Source organism: Clarias gariepinus, chromosome 27, assembly GCF_024256425.1.
Source record: "Clarias gariepinus isolate MV-2021 ecotype Netherlands chromosome 27, CGAR_prim_01v2, whole genome shotgun sequence".
Lineage (NCBI taxonomy): Eukaryota > Metazoa > Chordata > Actinopteri > Siluriformes > Clariidae > Clarias > Clarias gariepinus.
In genome coordinates this window covers 13,192,466-13,214,044 of record NC_071126.1, presented here as the reverse complement: position 1 = coordinate 13,214,044, position 21,579 = coordinate 13,192,466, and the positions used below count along the sequence as shown (strand labels likewise).

The following is a 21,579-nucleotide window of genomic DNA, read 5'->3' as shown; positions in this document are numbered from 1 at the left end:
ATTCACACTTAAATTCTCCAAATGATCAGTACAGAGCTCAAAGTGTGTGTGTGTGTGAGAGAGAGAGAGAGAGAAAGAGAGTGTTCTCACTAAGCCGTTACAGACTTGTGTGTTATTGTCTGGGGGAAGGAGGACTGATGAAGCGTGGGTTGCCAGTAAAAGAAGTGCAGAAATGCATGACATTTATCATTTCAGCATGGGGCAAAATTACAGTGACATTTCAGAAGCTTAAGCTTGAAATGTTGTTATTTATTGCTTTTAAAAAATATATTAGGAGTTTCCTTTTTTATATATAATTTAAGGGGGAAAAAACTAAATAGTGCTGGAAGTGCTAGAAATTCAATAAAACCTATTTTAAAAAATAATGAAGGCCATATAAGTGTATATGTACACACACACACATATAGATTTACATACATACATACATACATACATATATACTGCTATACTGGGGGTTACCCGCGGCTTCACCCGCTCACAGGATGTTTACCCTCAGATCCTGATGCATGCAGTGTTTGGTCAACTCTCTGCTGCTCCTCATGCTGTTCCAATATTCCTCCTCCCTGTCGTACGCACTATCGCTGTAGATGTGTCGCGGTCTGATCCGTGGTTTCATTTACTTGTCATATGCATCGTCACAGTCTAATCCAGGGTTTCAGTAGCGACAGTGTGAACTCGCCCCGACGTACCCGTTTTTTCCGCCATGGATGACGTTGCCTACTGTTACAGTCAGTGAGAAACTCTGTGAAACTCTTACCTGTGTAAAGACACAAACAGTATTTCTGTGCTATATCTACTGTAGATATAACGAGACTTGGTAGAAAACACACAGCATGTACTTCGCGAAGTGAGTGTTGTGTGAAAATCCTTATATACTGTGTGTGAGTGTGACTGTGAATGGACTGAGGGGTGCAGGATCAATAGTCGGTTTAACCTGAATGTGAGGGAGTTTATTATGGCAGTGTGTTGTAGTCTATACACTTTGTACTCTGGGAGTTATGATTAAGACATGACTATACTGTGGGTATGTTTTTATTGGGCATTATGAACAGTTAGGCATGTTATTTAACATATTCTAAACATGTAATGAAAAAATACAAGAAAGAAAGAAAGAAAGGATAGTCTTCAAGAAATACCTATAACAAAAAGTGAAGTCAAGTGGCTTTGTTGTTGACAAAAATAGCGTGGTTTTAACACGACTTATAATGCATTATATTAACCATTAAGCATTCTTTTCATGAATAATGGTAATATATAATATACAAAGGGCAAACTGGGACTTGTGATGAAATTTCTTGTAAATGAAGCCATAAAAACTGGTTGAGATTTACAAAGGAATTCGATCGTAGTACAGAGATGCGACTCATTACAACGCTGGAACGATTAACACATGTTTGGGCTATTACAGGAGTTCCTGGGAGGCCAGCGTTTCAGACATGAAGCAGGTAGTCAGATCATGGCTCTGATAAAGTGAGAAAACTTTCCTCCTTGATGGTATCCAAGCACTATTGAAACACTGGGATAAGTGCATTAGTGTAGCAGAGGATTATCTAATAATAGTGAAATACAGGGAGTTTTTTTACTCTCATAACTGTGTTCTGTTATTCTGGCCAATCGAAAAGTGCTGGATTGACTTTGAACGCCCCTCATAGATATAATGCAACTTTAAAAAAGACAAAATATTTTACTGTGTTGTGAGTTTATTACAGTGTATTGCTCATGGAAATGTTGGTATTATATTGTTTTCATGCAATATCGAGATCACACTTGAACTTATCAAGAATCCAGCTTGCTGCGTTGCGTATACAGAATTCGACAATGATTTTAACAAAGAAAAGGTTTCTGCTGTGGAAATGTATCTGTAGGTATGAATGTCTGCTTTCATTTATTCTCTCCCCGGATTCTTTTCTCTCCAGAATTTCGCACACACTCTCTTTGCATAATTTTGTCACACAATCAGTTCCCATCTCTTGTCACATTTTCTCTACATCCACACACCAACTCTTACACCTCAGACAGACAAAAACAATTTCGGGGGATTTTTGTAAGTTTTTATTTTCGAGTTCTTGATAGAATCAACAAACATTTCCACTCATATACTGTAACTCCCCCTTCCCTTTCATTCTTTCTTTCTTTATTTATTTTAGAGAGTCTGTAAATAGGGCCAGTATTTATGTGAATTTACATAATAGCACTGGATGTGAGTCTACAGTAGGTAGATAAGATTATAATTAGATTTAATTATTATTAAATTATAATGAATAATAAATTAATAATGAAGCTATGTCCTACTAAATCAGGGTCATTAAACTGTAGTCCATTTTATTGCACTTCTTTATCTTAGTATGTGAAATGCACTGCCCGGCCAAAAAAAATCACATACTTACTGTATATTTCTTTGGACTTCTTAGTCTTTTGCTTTGATTACAGCACGCATTCACTGTGGCATCATTTCAGGAAGCTAAAGTAATTTCACAACATTTATTTGCATACAGAGTCGCATTAATTTCTCTTCAAGGTCTTGTATTTATGATGGGTGAGTCAGACTACAGTGTAAAGTCTTCTCCAACCCATATCCAATCTCCAGTCCTTCTTGGCCAATCCATATGTGAAAATGTTATCTCATTCTTCCTGAACTATTTTAAAAACTCACAATTTAAGCCTAATGAATCCTGGCATTTTTATCTTGGAATATGCCTGTGACACCAGAGAAGAGAAAATCCAGTAATGGAAAAATCCTGGTCATTCAGTATATTCAGGTAATCAGGTGACCTCATTTTTGGAGGGCACATGCTAAACCTAGACTTGATGAACAGAAGCAACCCCAGATCATAACACTGCCCTTACACTGACCTTTTTCCAAGGCTTTACAGTTCATTCTTATGCAAATTGAAGCCTTTTTCTGATTATCCGTACTGCTTAGTGCTATTCTTAAGGCTACGCAGCTGTTTAGTCCCAATCCTTTGAGTTCTATTCACATTGTGTGTGTAAAAATGCTCTTATGTTCATTATTAAACATAGTCATGATTTTTAGCAATACTTTTTAGTTTTGTTTTTTTTGTATGATTTTAACCAGGTGGCACAGTGGTGTAGTGGTTAGCACTGTCGCCTTGCACCTCCAGGGTCCGGGTTCGATTCACGGACAGGCTCGATTCCCATCTCTGTGTGCATGGAGTTTGCATGTTCTCCCCGTGCTCGGTGGGTTACCTCCAGGTACTCCTGTTTCCTCCCAAAGTCCAAAGATATGCAGGTTAGGTTGATTGGCCCATTCCCAAATTGCCCAAAGTGTGTGATTGAGTGTGTGAGTGTGTGTATGTGTGTGTGCCCTGCGATGGATTGGCACTCTGTCCAGGGTGTACCCTGCCTCGTACCCTAAGCCTCCTGGGATAGGCTCCAGATCCCCGCGACCCTGAATACAGGCTAAAGCGGTATAGAAGATGAGTGAGTGAGTCAGTGAGTGATTTTAACCACAGTATTTGATTTCAGCAAACATTTAAGGGATCTCCCTGAATTATTTATTTATTTTGTGACCACATGGCTCTCTTGCAGATGAAGGTTCACCACTATTATATCCTTCCATTCTATAATAATAATGCATAGGACAGTTTTTAACCCAATTTTAGTAGTTTCAGCAAGTTGTTTTCTTTGCTCGATAAGGCCAATAATTTGACCCTTTTAAAACAGAGTAACATCTTTGCCCTGACTACAGGATATGTCTCCTGACATGATTGTTTAAGAAATTAGGAGCTACTCACTGCATCAGTGAGGGATAAATAACTTATCTAATATTTATCCAATGTAATGTTTTTTTTTTGCAATATAGGTTCAGTCCATCATATAATCCAAAAAAGTGCAGCATTCTTGTTTGATGTCTGATATTTGCTTTTTCACTATTAGAGATATAATTCCATGTAGTCTACCTTACAAACAAGTTTAGTATGGTACTGTTTCATCATCCGCATCAGTGGCAAACTGTTCTCTTTTTCATGGGATGTGAGGATGAAGTTAAAGAAAGACAATTTAAAGGCTGAAAGTAATAAAAATGCTTTAAAAAATATATGTGCATTGAATAGCATTTTTATTGTATTTTCCTTTCTAACTTGTATTTTTTACATTGTATTTTCTTTTTTCCTTTTTTAAGAAAGTTAAAAAACTTCCCTCTTTCTATTTGTTAAATTTAATATCTATATATAAAAAAGATACTAATATTTGTTAGACGTCCTTTAGCTCTGATTACGGCGCACAATGCGGTGGTCAGTTCATGTGTTAAACAATTTCTCATGCTTTTAGAATCACTCTTTCTTTGGAATATGCCCATGTCATCAGGGAAGAAAAACTCAACTGATGTGGTATACAGTAGTGAGTCAACTGACTTCATTATATTGCCACATACAGTAACTAAAGCAACCCCAGATCATAACACTGCCTCCAGGGACTTGTACAGTGGCAGCTATGTATCATGGGTGCATCGCTTCATGTGCTTACCCTGACACGCCCATCGCCCTGGAATACGGTCAGAACACATCAGACCACATGACCTTTTTCCATTGCTCCAAAGTCCAATCTTTTCTTTAATTCATTGAAAAGGCATTTCCTTATGGCCACACAGATGGTTAGTCCCATCAATCAATTTCATTTTGTTTTGATGGTTCATGCAATGGACAGAACTTAGCCCAATTCCAATAATTGTAATGTTTCCTTTGCTTACCGATAATTTGTCTGAAATGGCATTCTTTGGCCATGCAGTGTATTTAGATCAGAGAGAGAAACAGGTGAATGAAAAAAAAATAGCCTGTTTTGTTGATTCTTGAGGATTTTATACTCGCTTTTATAGGATTATTTAAAATTTATATGGGGGAAAAAATCTAATGAATTATAAATTTAACAAAAATAAATTTTAATGATAAATTATTCAAACTTATAAAATTATACAATTGAAATGAATTGTTGTGAATTGTAATAGGGCAGCTGTATAGCAGATAAAGATTCATCCATCAATCCTGCCAAATACCATCTATCAATCCTTCTATCCATCCGTTCATTCAACCAGCCATCCTCTATCCATCTTTCCCTTCATCCATCCATCATTTCACCCACTTATTCATATATACAGTACATTCTTTTGTCCATCCATCAGTCCCTCCATCCATTCATTTATCCATCTAATCCCCCTCCATCCATCCATCTCCCCATCCACCAGTCCATTTCTTTTTTTATCAGTTTCTGCATTCCTGAAAACTACACCAGTATTCAAATGATGTTTTGGCAGCGCACAAGGATGACAGTTTGTGTGTGTTTGTTTTCATTGTTTTATTGCACATTTTATCTCTCTCTCTTTTTCTTATACTTTATCACTGCATTTATTTCTCACTATCATTCATCTACTCACTCGCTTGGATGGAGACGGAGAAATAGGTGGAGCACAAGAGTGGTGAAGCTTAGAGAGAGAGAGAGAGAGTGGAAGGGAGAGGAAGAGTCTCTCTCGCTCTCTCTTTCCCTCCTCCTTCTTTCTCTGCCTCTGTCCAATCTTCATCTATTCTTGTGCTCCTACTCTCCTCCCTCCACTCTCGTTTCCTCTCTCACACACTCTCTGTCAGATTGTCCATAACAGTGAGTGTGTGTGACTGAGCTCATTTTGCGGGTGTAGAAGATGGTAAGTCCATTATTTTTTCCTCCACCTTGGCTTTATTTTCCTGTGCCGTGTGTGTGTGTGTGTGTGTGTGTGTGTGTGTGTGTGTGTGTGTGTGTGTGCATATTTGTGTGTGAATGCGTTTGTGTGTGTGTGTGTGTTTGCAAATTTTGTTTTCAAACATATCAAATCTAGAGAAATTAGGCTTTGGATATTAAATAAGTAAGTATGCATGTTTCTGTGTGTGTGTGTGTGTGTGTGTGTGTGTGTGTGTGTGTGTGTGTGTGTGTGTGTGTGTGTGAGAGAGCGAGCATGTGTGCGGGCACACGAGCGTGTCATGCTGCCACTTGGTTTCTGCAGAGGGTGGATGAAGTGTTATGTAAAGGCAGATTATAGCATTTCTTATTTTTTCCTCTCATTCTTTTATTTTTCTTTATATATAATTCTTTCTTTATACCCTTGTCCCTAAGGGTTCATACTGAAGGCAACATAACTAAGTTACAAGGAAATTGAATGTTTGTTTTTTTATAAAACTCCCAAACTCTGAAATCATATTTAAAGATTAAGTAAGTAAAAAGAAAAAAAAACAGTTGTGTATTTGTTGAGTAGGTACAAATCTTTAACACCCATCAGTCTCATTTACAGTTGAGTGTAAAAATGTGTGTCTTCTTAGGATTTCTAAATTTTAAAAAAGTACCGGAGTTTAAAGAATTTTCTACCCTCTTTTTGTTTTGTTTTTTGGTTCTTTTTTTTAATTATTTGTCTTTAGTCATCCTGTAGTGCAGTGCACATATTTTTCCACTCAGGTATAATAAAATTTCTTAAAGTGTTATGAGAGCTCCAAACATTTTCGTGTGTAGGCTCATTTATTAAATTAGAATGTGTTTATATAAGGGGCGAATGACTGATGGCCAGAATTAATTACTAAAATTCACCATTTTGTAGACAAACGCTTTTCATCTGAGATCATTCTCCAACCTGGCCTGTCTGATTTACACCAGAATACATTTTATCACAACTGTATAAAGATTTCCATTCAATCCAGCTCTATATCAGGGACATTCCAAACAGATTTATGAAGCTCTTTGACCTTGCATCTAAAGCTCCAAATAAGTAAATAACATGATTGAGTAGTAGCACTAGTTAACGTTTTATGTTTAACCATTAATAATTAATTCACAGCTCTTAAAAAGACTAATCAAATTAATGGCTTGTGCTCTGGTTCTTAGCGGCACATCACATTAAAACCTTTGACTGATATCTGTTTTGGCCTTGAAATGGAGAATGAACAAAGATTTCCTGTTTGAATGATTTTAAAGATTTTGTTCCATCAACTTGTCATCTTGATTACTTTTTTAATCATACCAGAAATTGTAGATACAGTTAAAAAAACTGTAGAAGTCAGTGAAAACCCTGTCCTTTCTGTCCTAATGTCTCTATCTCCCACTAGTCTCTTGTCTGATGAGCTTCCTTCAGCTACATAATTGACATAAATGCCTGTGACATGATAAGCTGCAACCCAGAATAACTCTATTTGTCATTAAGCTAGGGGTTGTTGATGTTTCCCCAGCAGCTTCAGAACTCTGGACAGCTCCACAAGGAATCTTTGACACCCTAAACAAAACATGAATCGTTTCAAATCTCAGAAAGTAACATTTGGTGCAGTAAATGTGACTGATCAGTGTTTTGTTTCTGCGGAAGAAGGTAGCGACAGTTTGAGACAGTTCCAGCTGAACAGCTTGTGTGTTAGTGGTTGAGATGCTTGCACAGTCAGTGCGTTCGTGGTGTAAAAGCGCTGAAGCATTTTTTACAGATTTGCCTGACAAACGTCCCTCTTATTTTTTGTTCACTTTTAAATTATCAGTGTTAAATCATCAAATTATGTCCGCCTTATAGTGTCCTCTTAGGACATTTCTGCAAGTCGGGGTAATCCATGTACAAGGGGTGTTCAGGTCAGAATTAGACTTGTGCTGAAATGACGAGTGAATGAAGGCGTGAAAAAAACAGAGCGATTGACATTCATCGAAGACTTCAAGCACGGTATGGTGATGACACTCATAATCACAGTAAAACATTTAAATGGTGCAAATGTTTTAAAGAAAACCATATGTCTGTGAATGACAATCCCGGCCGAGGTGGCTCGGAGCCCACTGCAGTCGTTCTCGTGAACATTCAGTGAGTGAAAATTGAAATTGAATTAAATTGACAATCATCCAAGAAGAGATGCATCTGTCTGTGGGAACTGTACACACAATCCATCACCAACACCACTCTTCATGTTACAGGAAGTTGGCTAGGAGTTGTTGCCACATCTCACGTACAGTCCTGAACTCGCTCCAAGACATTTCCACATGTTTGGCCCAACTTTTTGGCGTCTTAAAGGAGTTCCCGGGAGGCCAGCATTTCAGACATGAAACAGGCAGAAAACGTTCTCTATTTGTGTTAGTGAAGCGCTGGGATAAGTGCATCAGTGTAGCAGGGGATTATATAGAGAAATAAAGAGAGTCTTTACACACTCTATAACCAGGGTTGGGGGATGTTACTTTTTAAAGTAACTAATTACATTACAAAATTACTGTCTTTAAAAAGCAATCAGTTACATTACCGCGTTACTTTTTGATAAAAGTAACTAGTTAGAGTACTTTTCCATTGCAGAAGATGAAAACTCCTTTGTGTTTCATCATGCATGTTGTTTTAGTCAAGATCTTTATAATTATTCTACCATCATCACTCAAAAAAGTTTTCATTTTTTTATATCACTGCAATACAAAAGGGAGCACGATAGCTACATCCATGTATTACACAAAATGTTCTTCATGTTTGTTGAATTAATTTTGTGTTACCTTATTTATCTTTATCATTTATGATGTTTATCATTGGTTGGAGTTAAGTGACTTGCTTATTGACATTTTTTCCTGATAGATTTATAAGATTTTAGCATTTACAATACTCATGTAACAAAACCAATATATAAGACTAATCGATTGCAGTGCTTGGTATTTTCGCATTTACATGCCATCATGTCTATATTTTGAATTATGACATGGACAATAACAAAATTTCCATTACCTTAATAGATTTAAAAAAAAAAATTTATTTAAGTTCATTGGGATGTGATTAAAGTGTAGACTTTTGGCTTCAATAAAAATGGTTTAACAAAAGTATCACATAATTGTTTAGGAATTGGAGTCATGTTTAACAAAGATCCTCCATTTTTACAGACTCCAAAGTTTATTGGACAAACCAACATAATCCTCAATTGTGGGATTTTTTTTTAAATACTTGGATTTAAATCTTTTCCCGTCAATGACTGTCTAAAGTCTGTAATCCCATGGATTTTACCAAATGTTGAGTTCTCCCTTGAGTGACTTTTACTGAAGCTGATTTTTTGTGGGTTTTTCTGCTTTCAGTTTTGTCTTCAGTAAGTTAAAAGAAGCACAATCAGGTTGAGGTCAGGCAACCGGCTCTGCCCTTTAAAAACAGTCCATTTCTTTGCCTTGGGTTACAGTGTGTTAAAAGTCCATTATTTGTCTGTACTGTGCAGTGCTGTTCCATCAGTATTGGAGCATGGGTTTTGGGTGTATAACTCTAACACACTTCGGATTTCGTCCTGTAACTTTAATCAGCTCCATGCCATAACACTGCCTCTACCAAGTTTGATCATGATACGTACGCATTAAAGTGTGAGTTACATTCTGATACAATTGGGAAGGCTTTTCTAAGTTTTTGTTCTTGAATGTTACCAGTGGTTGGTATTTTGATGTATGTTTTTACATTCATTAAGGCAACTCTTGATTGTAAATTTTCATAATGATATGCTACCTCCTTAAGAGTGTTCTTGGTTTGGTTAGATGTAAAAAGTTTCTTCACCAAGTAAAAAATTCTGCGATCATCCACTTAAAGTTTTCCTCCATGCCTTGTGGTGTCGTCAAGCTTGACAGTCTATTCCTTTCATTTTAAGATTGTGCCAAAATGTTTTATTTGGCCAATCAAAATTTCTGGTATCTTCTGATGGATCTGTTTTTTAGACTAATGATAGACCTCTTTTATTTGCATCGATACGTCTTTGACTTGCATATTAAGACGTCCCATGAACTGCTAACAAATGCAAATTCAATACTTGTAATCAACGCGTTTTATCTCCTTAATTTGTCATTAAATAACTATGAAACAAATCAGTGAGACAAATGACTGCTTATCTTTCACTTCAAATTTTGTGATAATGGAGGGACTTTGTAATTGAATAAAAACACTTAATTCTTAAATGCCATAGCCACGCGCCCCATTCTGGGTGTCCAGGCTTCCTGTAACCCTGTACAGGATGAGTGGTATATAATGAATGAGTGAGTAAGAGTGGTTAATGCAATCATTAACCTCTTGGATCAATACTGAAGGTCTACTCTTTAATCACATCTTAAATGTTTCATTTCAAATCCATTGTGGCAGTGTAAAAAGTTAATAATAAAAATTGTCAACGGATTGTATATACAGCATACATTTATTTAATTGGTCTCTTGCTTTTAGTTTGCAATGTATTACACTTGACGTGAAAGGCAAAAACACCATCTACTTCTTAAATCCACTTTAATTTCAACCCCCAGGTTGTTTTCTGCTTGAGATGTTGACTAGACATTACACTTTGTTTTTCGTTAAATTCACTAAATATCTCCACACGCTCTGTTAGCTGTCTGTTCTGTGAATGAATTGAGAAAAATGCAGTGTTCGGACACAGACCGAGCTTTGTAAATAGAAATCAAATCAAGTGGCACTGACCATGCCGTACAGCATTATTCTAACCAATCTGAGATTTGGAGGTAAAGAGGCAATGGAAATTTTACTTTTTACTTTTACTTAAGTAAAATTTGTGAAGAAGAAACGCTCCTCTACTCCGCTACATTTGGCTACACTCGAACCCGGACCCTGGAGGTACAAGGCGACAGTGCTAATCACTAAGCCACCGTACCACCTGTTGTGATGTTAGCTATTGTAACAAAAGAGTTGTGAGTATTGCTGACTGGAGCTGATATGCGCTGCTCATATTGCCCTTTCATGTCCTCGTGTTGTTTTGTACGAGGCAAAGAATAGACGGTGAAATAATGTTTCATATTTTGACACCACCATAATAGAATTTTAGCTTTGCCGCAGCAACAGTAGTAACAGTTTGCTGTCCCACAAATTAGATAACATTAGTTTTATTACTTGCTGCTCAGTGGTTATGGCACTGAACTACAGTCTTGAAGGTCCCAGGTTCAAACTCCACTGCCACTAAGCTGTCACTGTTGGGCCCTTGAGCAAGGCCCTTACGCCTCAACTGCTTAGATGTACAGTTTAATGCCATAAGAACATAAGTTGCTTTAGATAAGGATGTCTGCCACCTGCCTAAATTTAAATGTCTGCCAAATGCCTAAGTTTAATTTGTGGGAGGTTTTACAGGAGCATGGAAAAGTGCCGTTTATTTTTCGGCTGCTAAGTTCAAAAGTCAACAATTTGTCCCCAGATTTTCCCCAGAATTACTCCCGCTAAAGGCACCAACTCTAAATACAGACCACGGAGGAGTTTGAGGAAACCCAGGACCAGTTTTTTTTTAGTTGGAACAGAGATCAGGTTTTTGAAGGACATCCTGACATAAAATAACTTTCCGACTTGACCAGAAGTACAGAACTTTTTAGGGCAAATTTATGTTTAAAATTCTAAATTTTATATGACACACTTCATTAAGAATTTATTATTCCCAGTTTAACTTTATGAGAAATGATTTCATTCTCCATGTTTTTTTTAATCAATTATATCATCCACTTTCTTGCAAAGGATAAATGTGTTTCTGTCTTTAGATTTAATCAAGATAGAATCAAGTTTTAGAAAACAGCTGCCCTTATTATGCCTACAGTACCTAGTCCACCTCTGTCCAAGTGAAGAACAAGAGTAGGGGTGGTACAGTACTTTCTGTTCTAGATGCTGGTTTATCAGATCCTGTGTTATCAGCTTACAAACTGCAATTAGGAGTTATTTTAAAATTATTATGACCCTATTGTATAGTTTTATTTTAAACACATTGTTATATTTAGCATTTAATAGTGTATTTAGATAAATAATATATTTGTCTAATATACAATACTGCATTTCTGCAAAATACAGATCTAAACTATTGGCACCTTTTTCTTGAATTCCTTAAAGATCACAGGACCACCAAGTCCGCTAGCTGCAATAACGCCCAAAATGGTATTCGGTGCTTAATCTTATGCAAAGTAAAACATTTTTTCAAACTTGTGATTTTAGTCCCATCTTAAAATAACAAAGTGGTGTTTTACAAATTATTACCTCTTCAACTTAGTCTTTTTCTTTTTTTGTTTTTTATTTAATGGAAAAATACTTTTTTATTTGTGGAAAGCTTGTTGTTTTTTTCTACAGTGATAGTTGATTTAATGTATTTGTATTTAGATTACTGGAAAATAGGTCATTACCAATAGGAATTAGGGGCAATAAAAAAAATCAATAATAAAAATTTTGTTTAATAATTTTACATTATTATAATATCTTTTGAGATGCCCTGATTTGTTTCACAGTTTTCAGATGAAATATTAATTTTAATATTTTAAAGGTTTTAAAGTATATTTTTAAAGGTTTTAAAGGATATTTTATGTATTGTTTTTGTTAATTATTATGGTGGTGACTCTATGTTTGCTGAGGAAAATGGCAGCAAAGAGCATGTTAAGCCATCTGTATTAAAGCATTGAAAGGCAGAAACAGCTTCCTGGAATGGCGCATGCTTTACTACCCCTACTGTGCCATAAATCAACCAGCCATAAAACTACTGAGAGAGACGATAAATCCTGAAATACAATGCTGCAATGGTCATTTTGGAACATTCTGCAACACTGAAAAACATGGCTGTCTTTTAAGCTTTAAACAGCCTTATATGAGGACTGATCTAATGCACTCCACTGAGGGAAATTTCACATTTTACACTCCGTTAGTTGACTTGTATGGCACTGATGCTGAGGCAAAATTGACAAATGTCACTACATTCATGAAATAATTCATTGATTTACTTATTTATTTATTCATTCATTCGTATTTATTCATATTCATTCATTATTCATTTAGCAACACAGGAAATAGGCTTACTGAGGCTTGGATCTATTATATAGTGATGGGTAAATATAAAAAATAACAGAAAAAATTGAAGTAAATGAACAGAAGGGACATTAGGGGGATCAGTCAAATGTATTATTAACCAATTTTACCAAGAAGGTGCTTATGATTATCAGTTTTATATGTAGGTTAAAATAAAGTCAACTGAACAGACACAGCTGTGTAGGATGCTTAAACCTGGCCGAAGAACAGCTACTGCTACTAAGGTGAGGTTTTGGAAGACAGTTTTATGTCATGCACCATGGCAAGATCCGAGGTAGTTATACTGCATCAGGAGGGTCTTAAAGCAGTCTCCTCATGGTGAGGACCAGTGACATTGGTCAGCCATGAAAACATAATGCATTAGATGAAAGACATATCATGCTTGCTTCCCTTCGATATCGAAAGATGTCCAGCAGTGCCATTGGCATAGAACTGGCAGAAACCACTGAGACCCAGGTACATCTATTTACTGTCTGGAGACTTCTGGCCAGAAGAGGTCTTTATGAAAGAATTGTGGCCCAAAAGCCATACAGTACCTACATTGTGGAACACGGCTAAGCGGCATGAAAACATAGGAACTCAGGAACATAGGGAACATAGGGTGAAGAAAAATGACAGCAGGTGCAAATGGATTTGGTCAGGAATAATGTGTCCTCAATGCTGAGAAACACTGGCAGATACTTATGATGGATAAGACACCATCAGGGAGGCTTTTGATTTGACAAAAAATTCATTGCAGCAGAACAATGACTGCAAACATCAGTGTAGAGAAGAACAAGGAGGCCTGGAAGTAAACGTTTGGCCCCCAGATTTCAGAGCCCTGATCGAGTCTGTCTGGGATTAGAGACAGAAGAATTTGAGAGAGGCTAATTTCCACAGAAGATCTGTAGTTGCAAGATGTTTGGAACAACCTTCAGAAAATGTGTGCACATTTGGTACATAGAAAAATTAATTCCAATACATGTTTTTAAGGCAAAGGATGGCCACACTAAATACTGATTTGATTTAGATTTCTCTTCTGTTCATTTACTTTTTGTTAATTACTAAAAAATATATATATAGAGAGGGGGGCTAAGAGGTAAACTTTGGTCTTGGCTTTCCTGGGATAATTTACATGCGAGCCAGTTTCATTATGTTGCTTGATGGGTTTTACAGATGCACTTGACAATACAGTGGAACCTCGGATTACGAGTAATGAGGTGTACTAGTGTTCCGCAAGACGAGCAAAGATTTAAAATAAATTTTGACTTGAAAAATGAGCATTGTCTTGGTTTACAAGCACCACGTATTATGTATCACACATGCGCTTCTTGTTTTGAAGCTGAGCGTCACGTGATCACAACTGAGCCAACGGTTTTTCTCTCTCTTGCGCTGCGGAATTGTAGGTAATCGTCTCCGCTGCTGGGTCTTAGTGCTTGTCTCTTATTGGTATAATTAACATCCGTGCACGCGTGTACTCATTACTACAACACTGTGACCATGTGTGTGTGTGTGAAACATATTTTATTTTGTGTTTGTAAGCGTGTTTGTACAGCGCGGGTGTGTGTGCGCACGTATAAAGCCCACAAGTCTCATTAAAGGGTAAAGATCTGTCGTTTCTCACTTTACCTTTAAAAAGAATCGCGACAGAGCACAGTTTCTGTGTTTTTGTTCAGAGAGAGAGAGAGAGAGACACACACACACACACACACACACACACACACAATCTCACCTTTACAGCCCCCCTACCATCCCCTCCTCCTCTGGGCTTCCCACACATACAGACACACACTCTCTGCCTTACACAGAAACTCCACTCTGTCTGAATCCACTGATTCCTTTCAAAGGTAAAGTGCAGGTTAGTTTTTTTTGCTTTTTTACTTTACAGCAGTGATTCCGTTAGTAAGCGCTCACGCTAGTGTGACTAGCGATATTCCTAAAACAGTCTCTCCATTAATGTGTGTGTGTGTGTGTGTGTGTGGAAACACAACACAAATGAAAACACAAATGGAAACACTTATCTGTCGGGATTTATTTTTACTTTTTTTAAAGGTAAAGTGCAGGGTAATTTGTTTTATTTTTACTTTATATTTAGTATTAATTATTTTTATGTTTTTATTTTTTTGGGGCTGTAGAACGAATAATTTGAATTTCCATTATTTCTTATGGAAGAATTTAATTTGGTTTACGAGTGTTTTGGAATACGAGCCCACTTCTCGAGCGAATTATGCTCATAATCCGAGGTTCCACTGTACTGTTCTTGCAAGAACTATTGCAGAACAGCTGACCTAGTTATCATGTTTGACTGTTGTAGTTGTTAGTTAATTAGCTAATGCTATATGTGTTATTTCATAGTTTTAAAAATATCCAGTATTGTTCTAGAATGTACTGTAGAAAATAAATCCAAACTTGTGTCAAAACTTTTTACTGGTATTGTATGTATGTATATGCAAACACACACTTGCATGCATTCTTATAGAGATATAAATCCATATATACTGTATATAAAATATATAGGCTATATATGAGAGAGAATAAGTTAGGTTATATACTGTATATATTAGACAATCCCAATGTAATATGTGCTGCAGTCTGTGCAAACCCCAGCTAAAGTATTTCTTTGTGATTCACTATAAAACAGGAAAAAAATCACAGAAAATGACTTTAGCTGGGTTTTCACAGACTGCGGCACATATTTGGATTGAAAAGAAAATATCAGTGAGTCACTCAAGTCTAATATTTTATATTTACCTTTTTGTTGAGCAAATGTGTTTGTGGGCTTACTTTTAATGAGTAATAACAGTGAAAGGATTCACTTGTGTTTATTCCACTATTAATCTGTAATGACATATTTAAACAGGAATATGTGAGGAAATCTTATACTGTTTTTCATTATGCCATATTATATACAAGTTACGGCAAAACTTAAACGTGAATGTGTGACGTCACTTTTATGTTTGAAAAAATATTGTGAGCCTTTTAACAAAACCTGCCTAGATTCAGTATTAAATGGTTGAAGGCAGATACTGACACCCGTGATAGCGTGCCTGTTGTATAGATACCATACTGTGAATATTTTACATGTTGTGCCTCCTTTGAATGTGTTTAAATGTGTTTTGCTCCACTTTGCTTTGGCTTGTGTACAGTCAGTTAGTCCTTCAGGCCTGCAGGGGACGCTGTCTGTCTCAGTCTTGGCTTAGCTGGCTGCTCTGATTAATTGCTTATCTTCTTTCTCCCTTCCCTTGCTCCCTCCTTCCTTCCACTCAGGCGAGGCTCCCTTCCTCTTCCTCCACCCTAAGCATTGCTGAGGTACCCCTGCATGATCCGACGCATGCCTGTTTAAGCCCCTGTATTGCGGTTTTAACCCTGCATCCTGCTGTTTTACTCATCTGTCTTTTACTTTCTATGTCACCTTCTCTTTCCATTGTTACTTCCGTACTTCTCATTCTTTTATACCACCACTGTCTGCTGTGATTATTTCTTTCTTATGTTACATCTCTACAGTACTTACTGCTGTCATATCTCTCTTCATTGGTTATCTCTATACTTTCTGCTGTCTTTATTCTTCCGTCTGTCACGTGTCTTTCTTCCTTTTCTGTTACACCCCTACTTTCTGCTGCAGTGTCTGTTTTCTTTCTTCCTTTCTTCCTTCTGTTAAACCTCTACTTCCTCCTGTCATATCCTGTCTCTGTTACATGCTTCCTTTCTGCTGCAGTGTCTCTTTCCTTTGTTATTACCTTACTTTCTGCTATCTTATTCCTTCTTTCTGTTACACCTCCATTTCCTCTCTTTTTTTCTGATACACCTTGACTTCCTCCTGTCTGATCTCTTTCTTTTGCTACATGCCTTCTTTATACTGCATTTTATATTTCCTTTGTTACTTCCTTACATCCTGGTGTCTTCCTTCTGTTACACGTCTACTGTCCTGCTGTCATCAACTCTTTCTGGTTACACCACTACTTCCTACTGTCACATCTCTTTTCCGTCTCTACGTCGTGCTGGCGCCGTCTCTTTCTCTCTCTGTTTCCCCCCTACTTCCCTTTATCTTCATCTTCATCTCCATACAGTTGTGTTACTAGTTCTTACTCCCGCTATACTCATCTGTTCTGCTGTGACACCGGGTCTATCATCAGTTACACCTCCCTGTCATTTCATTTCATCATTCCTCTCTTCTGTTGCACCCCTTCATCGCGTTGTTTCACATCCCGCTTTGTCACCAGCTCCTCCTACTTTATGTACACCCTTCTACCGTTTCTTCTGTCGCGTCCCTTTGTCCTGTCATACCAACAGCCTCTTCATCTGTGATATCTCTCTGATCGGGTTTCCTTCTGTTGCACTCCTCTGTCTTGCTGTGTCACTCCTCCATCCTGCTTGTGTTCTTTTACTTCTTTCTGCTACATTCTTCCACCTGTTGTGTCGTTAAACCTCAATCCCTATTTTACACCCCTCCATCAAGTCCCTCTTTAATTCTATTCTGTCACCAGGTCTTCCACCTGTTACATCCCACTGTCTTGTTGTGTGACCAGCCTTTCCATCTGTCCCATCTTCTGGTACACCGCAGTGTTCAGTAGCAACCTCTCCTTCCTTCTCCCATACCACACCATATACTGTTATTTTGCCCTATTGTTTATATATATATATATATATATATATATATATATATATATATATATACATTATATTGAATCCTAGCTGCAACCGTTCTCACTGTGTCTTATGGTGCATGATCTGCTGAATAGAAATGTCATTTAATTGTGTTAGTTGTATCTTTTCTGTATCTAGTTTCTAGTTTCTCTAGGTGCCCCTTTTTTACAGTCCTTTTTATGTAGATTTTATCCATCTGTTATCTCTTTATTTCATCATCTTTTCCTTTTTTAAGGCAGTATTTCGAAAAGTTTTAAATTTATTACATTGCAAATGAAAAATGTTAAATTTAGATCTAAATCTCATAAAAGGTCATCAAATGCACACGGCAGAAAGGAGTATAGCAAATATCCTCTGAATGCAAAAGGCTTATAAATGTGAAATCTAGGCCTATTATTATGTATTGACACCAAATGGTATCATTCCTGCTACAAAACATATTTATTAGCAATATAAATTTTTAATGCTACAGTCAAATAAATTTTTTACAGTGAAGCCGCGTCTTCGTTCACACAGAACTGCCTATTTAGCAGAAAATAACAATTTCACAGAAAGAAATTGTTCCCAGGCCGCTACACTAATCTGTACACAAGTTCTGCGCGCCAACGTTTAATTTGTGCAAAATTTACCAAATACATATGAAATATTGAACGTGTTTGTACTAGGGGATTTATGCATTAGCAAATGAAAATCCTGTTGATCTAATGATCTAATGGTAATACGTTAAATTTTCTTAGTTTGACCTGATTGAATAAAAGCTGCTAAAAATAGAAGGCATTAATGTGTGCATTAACACATTATTTTTCATAAAAACATAGAGATTGACACTTTCAAAAATTATACTGACAGCCCGAGATTATGCACACATTATTTAATGAGGTATACTATAATAAGGTCTCATTAAATTATATTAAACTATAATTAGAATTAGCAAGGGGCAGCATGGTGGTCGCCTTGCACCTCTCTTTTCCTCCTAGGGTCCGCGTTCAATCCCCACCTCGGGGTCTGTAGGGGGTAACCGGAGTTCCCAGAGGAAATCCACCAAGCACCAGGAGAACATGCAAACTCCGCTTGTTCTTCCCGTGCTTGGTGGGTTTCCTCCGGGTGCTCCGGTTTCCTCCTACAGTCCAAAGACATGCAGATTAGACCAATTGGCATTCTCAAATTTCCCATAGTGTGTGAATATGAGTGTGTTTATGTGTATGTGTGTGTCCTGCGATGGATTGGTACCCCATTCAGTCTCCTGGGATAGGCTCCAGGCCCCACGTGACCCTGCCCTGTATATAGAATAAAGCGGTATAGACGATCAGTGAGATTTAAAAGATTAGTTTTCTTTTATTAAATTATTTCACATAGAAGGATCATTTTCCATTCTTTTTTTTTATTTCTTTCTTTTACATTTTTTTCCCACTTTGAAGGCACCAAGTGCAGCTGTAATTATAATTTTTTCATTCTCAATGAGTGTGTGTACGTGTGTCTGCCTGCCTGCCTGCCTGAGCGCGAGTGTGCGTATGTGTATGTGTGTGTTACAGAGTGCTCTTAGGTATTAGTACTTGTGTAGTTTAGCATGCGTAAGAAAGACTGTGTGTGTGCATGCTCATACAGTATGTGAGTGTGTGTGGTGAGTGACTATCCTGTGGCTCCCTCCAGGCCTCTCGGAGAGAGTTCAGGGCCCATCTGGATGAGGTCATCACGCTCAAGTCAAGGTACTCTACCTTGGACCAGGTAAAGAGTTCCTCTCTTCTCCCTCCATTAGCACACACACACACACACACACACACACACACACACAAAATAACCACACTACAGAATTATCACACATCAACAGCAAAGCAGGTAACATTTAATTGAAAGAGTGAACAGGAAACACTGACTATATAATATATAGGACAGCATGCATGACGCGCAGAATGAGAATAATTGCCTTCGACACAGTTACACCGCTTGGCTTACTTAGCCTCAGCAGCACAGAGCAGCAATACTAGACCCAGAACATCTAACGTAACACAGCCCAACAAGACAATAATTAACTAACAGCAATAATCGGATACCAGCACAGCGGACTACAGTTATACACAGCTAACAAAAAAACATTCAACACGGCGCAATAATCACATTTAAAGACAGAAACATTACCACAGATAATTACAGACCAGGCAGCTATGCTAAACACAGAGACGCTATCACAGCTAATAGCTAAGCATGCTGATGCTGATGGCTGTTGCTGCTAATTAAAGAGAACATGAAACATGATGCCGCCACCCTGGCACTGTTGCCTCACTTTTAGCTGTGTGTAAATATATATATATATATATATATATATATATATATATATATATATATACAGTATATAGTCCCTGGTTAGATCCCGAGCTCTGGGTACCATCTGTAAGAAGTTTAACATGTTCTCCTCATGTATGCGTCAGTTTCCTCTCACCTCCCAAACACCTGCTGTAGGTGTGAATGAGTGTGTTGTGAATGAGTGTGGGTATGGTGCCATGTGATGGACTGGCATCCCATCTGCGGTTCACTCTCCCGGGACAAGGTCCAGATCATGTTGGATCCTGATCAGGATCAAGCACCTCAAAGAATGAATGAATGATAGGCAGCACACAGAAATTGTTAATAATTTAATCTTTGCTTTGGATGTCCATAGTCACTTAATTATTGCAACAAAAAAAACATTGACGTTGGTTTTTATACATCTGCACAGAGTGTGTACAATGTGTACATTTATATTTTGTTTTTATATGCTTATATGTGCATTTTTTCCTCTCTCTCTCTCGCTCCTTCTCTATCTCTCTTGTTCTCTATCCCTCTTTTCCTCTTACTTTCTCTCTCACACACAGACACACCATCTTTTGTCCCAAATAGTGGTCCTAATTTGTGTGGGCCTGTGAAGTTCACAAGGCCATAGCGTGTTTCGTTTTTTTTGTTACTTGAAAAGGACGCACTATGAGGCAAAAAAGCACCCTTTTGGCGAAGGCCACGCTGATTCAGATTAACCCCAGGCTTGCTTTTTGAACGTGTAGTCCATTAAAATCTTTTACATAATAGCTTATGGCAAAGAGTCACACAAATGCTTTCTAAAAATAGCACATATTCACTCATGGTGTCAGTTTCTCCGCAATAAAATGTCTCATCTCATCAGTGATAAAACACATGAAGAATATCTGGACATCTTCAACGCAAGCTTCTTACTGATGTCCTTTCCCCAGATGTTTTTGCCACATATGGCAGCATGGTCAATTTGACATTATTTTGCAGAGTTTAGCTATGTTTAGATGTATATCATAAAAATTATTTGTCAAATAGGATGATTTCTAGGTTGGTCTGGCTATCTAGTTATCTACCTACCTAGCTGTCATCATTACCTCCATCAGCACTTTTATAAATAAAGTTATGCCTGTAGGTGGCATGGTGGCTTGGTGGTTAGCACCATCACTTCCTCTTAGCCCCTTCACCTGACCAGTGTTCAGCGTTGGGGGTTCGAATCTCTCATGTGCAGAGTTTGCTTGGTGGGTTTCCTTTGAATTTTCCTCCCATGCATTGTAGGTTGATCTTTAGTGTATTACTGGGTGTTCTGTCTTCCAATGAGTCGGCAACCCATACCGGGGCTGCCCTGTCCTGTGCTCTAGGTTCCCTGGGATAAGGACTGAGACCTGCAACCCTACACCAGATAAAGTTAATGGATAGATGATTGATGGATGGAAATTATGCCCATGGACTCGATTCCTGATATGGTTCAATTTGTCGAGAGCAGAGAATGACACAGTAGATATATAACATTAAGGCCAATGTGTCAAACATTGATTTAACTTTCTATTAAGCAGCATCAGGGTTATAACTTGTATAAAACAAAACCATAAAATAATGATTGAGTGCCGTTGATTAAAAAAATTCATCACCAGATTAAACCATTTTATTTGGGGCACTTGCATTTACATAGCTGATTTAGACCAAAGTCAACACTCACCTTCAAACATGCCATTAGGATGACAATGTGTGTTTGTACACTAGGCTGCAGATAACAGCTGGTTACATCTGGGAATATGATAAGGTCTTGAGAGCTGTCCCCTATGAGCTACCATTATAGAGCCTCACATGATCAAGGTGTGGACTTAGAGGAAGACCACAGGGAGATCTCTTTCTCTTTCACTCTCTTTTACTCTCTCTCTCTCTTTTACTCTCTC

At 37.6% G+C, this 21,579-nt stretch overlaps 1 protein-coding gene across 8 annotated transcripts in view; it reads left to right on the top strand.

The window, feature by feature from the left end:
- The window catches only part of gphnb (gephyrin b), a 125,540-nt gene that overhangs the window by 78,270 nt on the left and 25,691 nt on the right, over positions 1-21,579 (top strand). For 3 of the 8 annotated variants that reach the window (XM_053489459.1, XM_053489456.1, XM_053489455.1), the window contains exons 9-10: positions 16,010-16,051; positions 19,037-19,111. The exons of 3 other annotated variants lie outside the window; for them this stretch is intronic. In XM_053489459.1, coding sequence (XP_053345434.1) covers positions 16,010-16,051; positions 19,037-19,111 — 117 coding nt within the window. The remainder of the gene's footprint in view (positions 1-16,009; positions 16,052-19,036; positions 19,112-21,579) is intronic. 2 more of the 8 variants (XM_053489460.1, XM_053489458.1) reach the window with 1 other exon arrangement.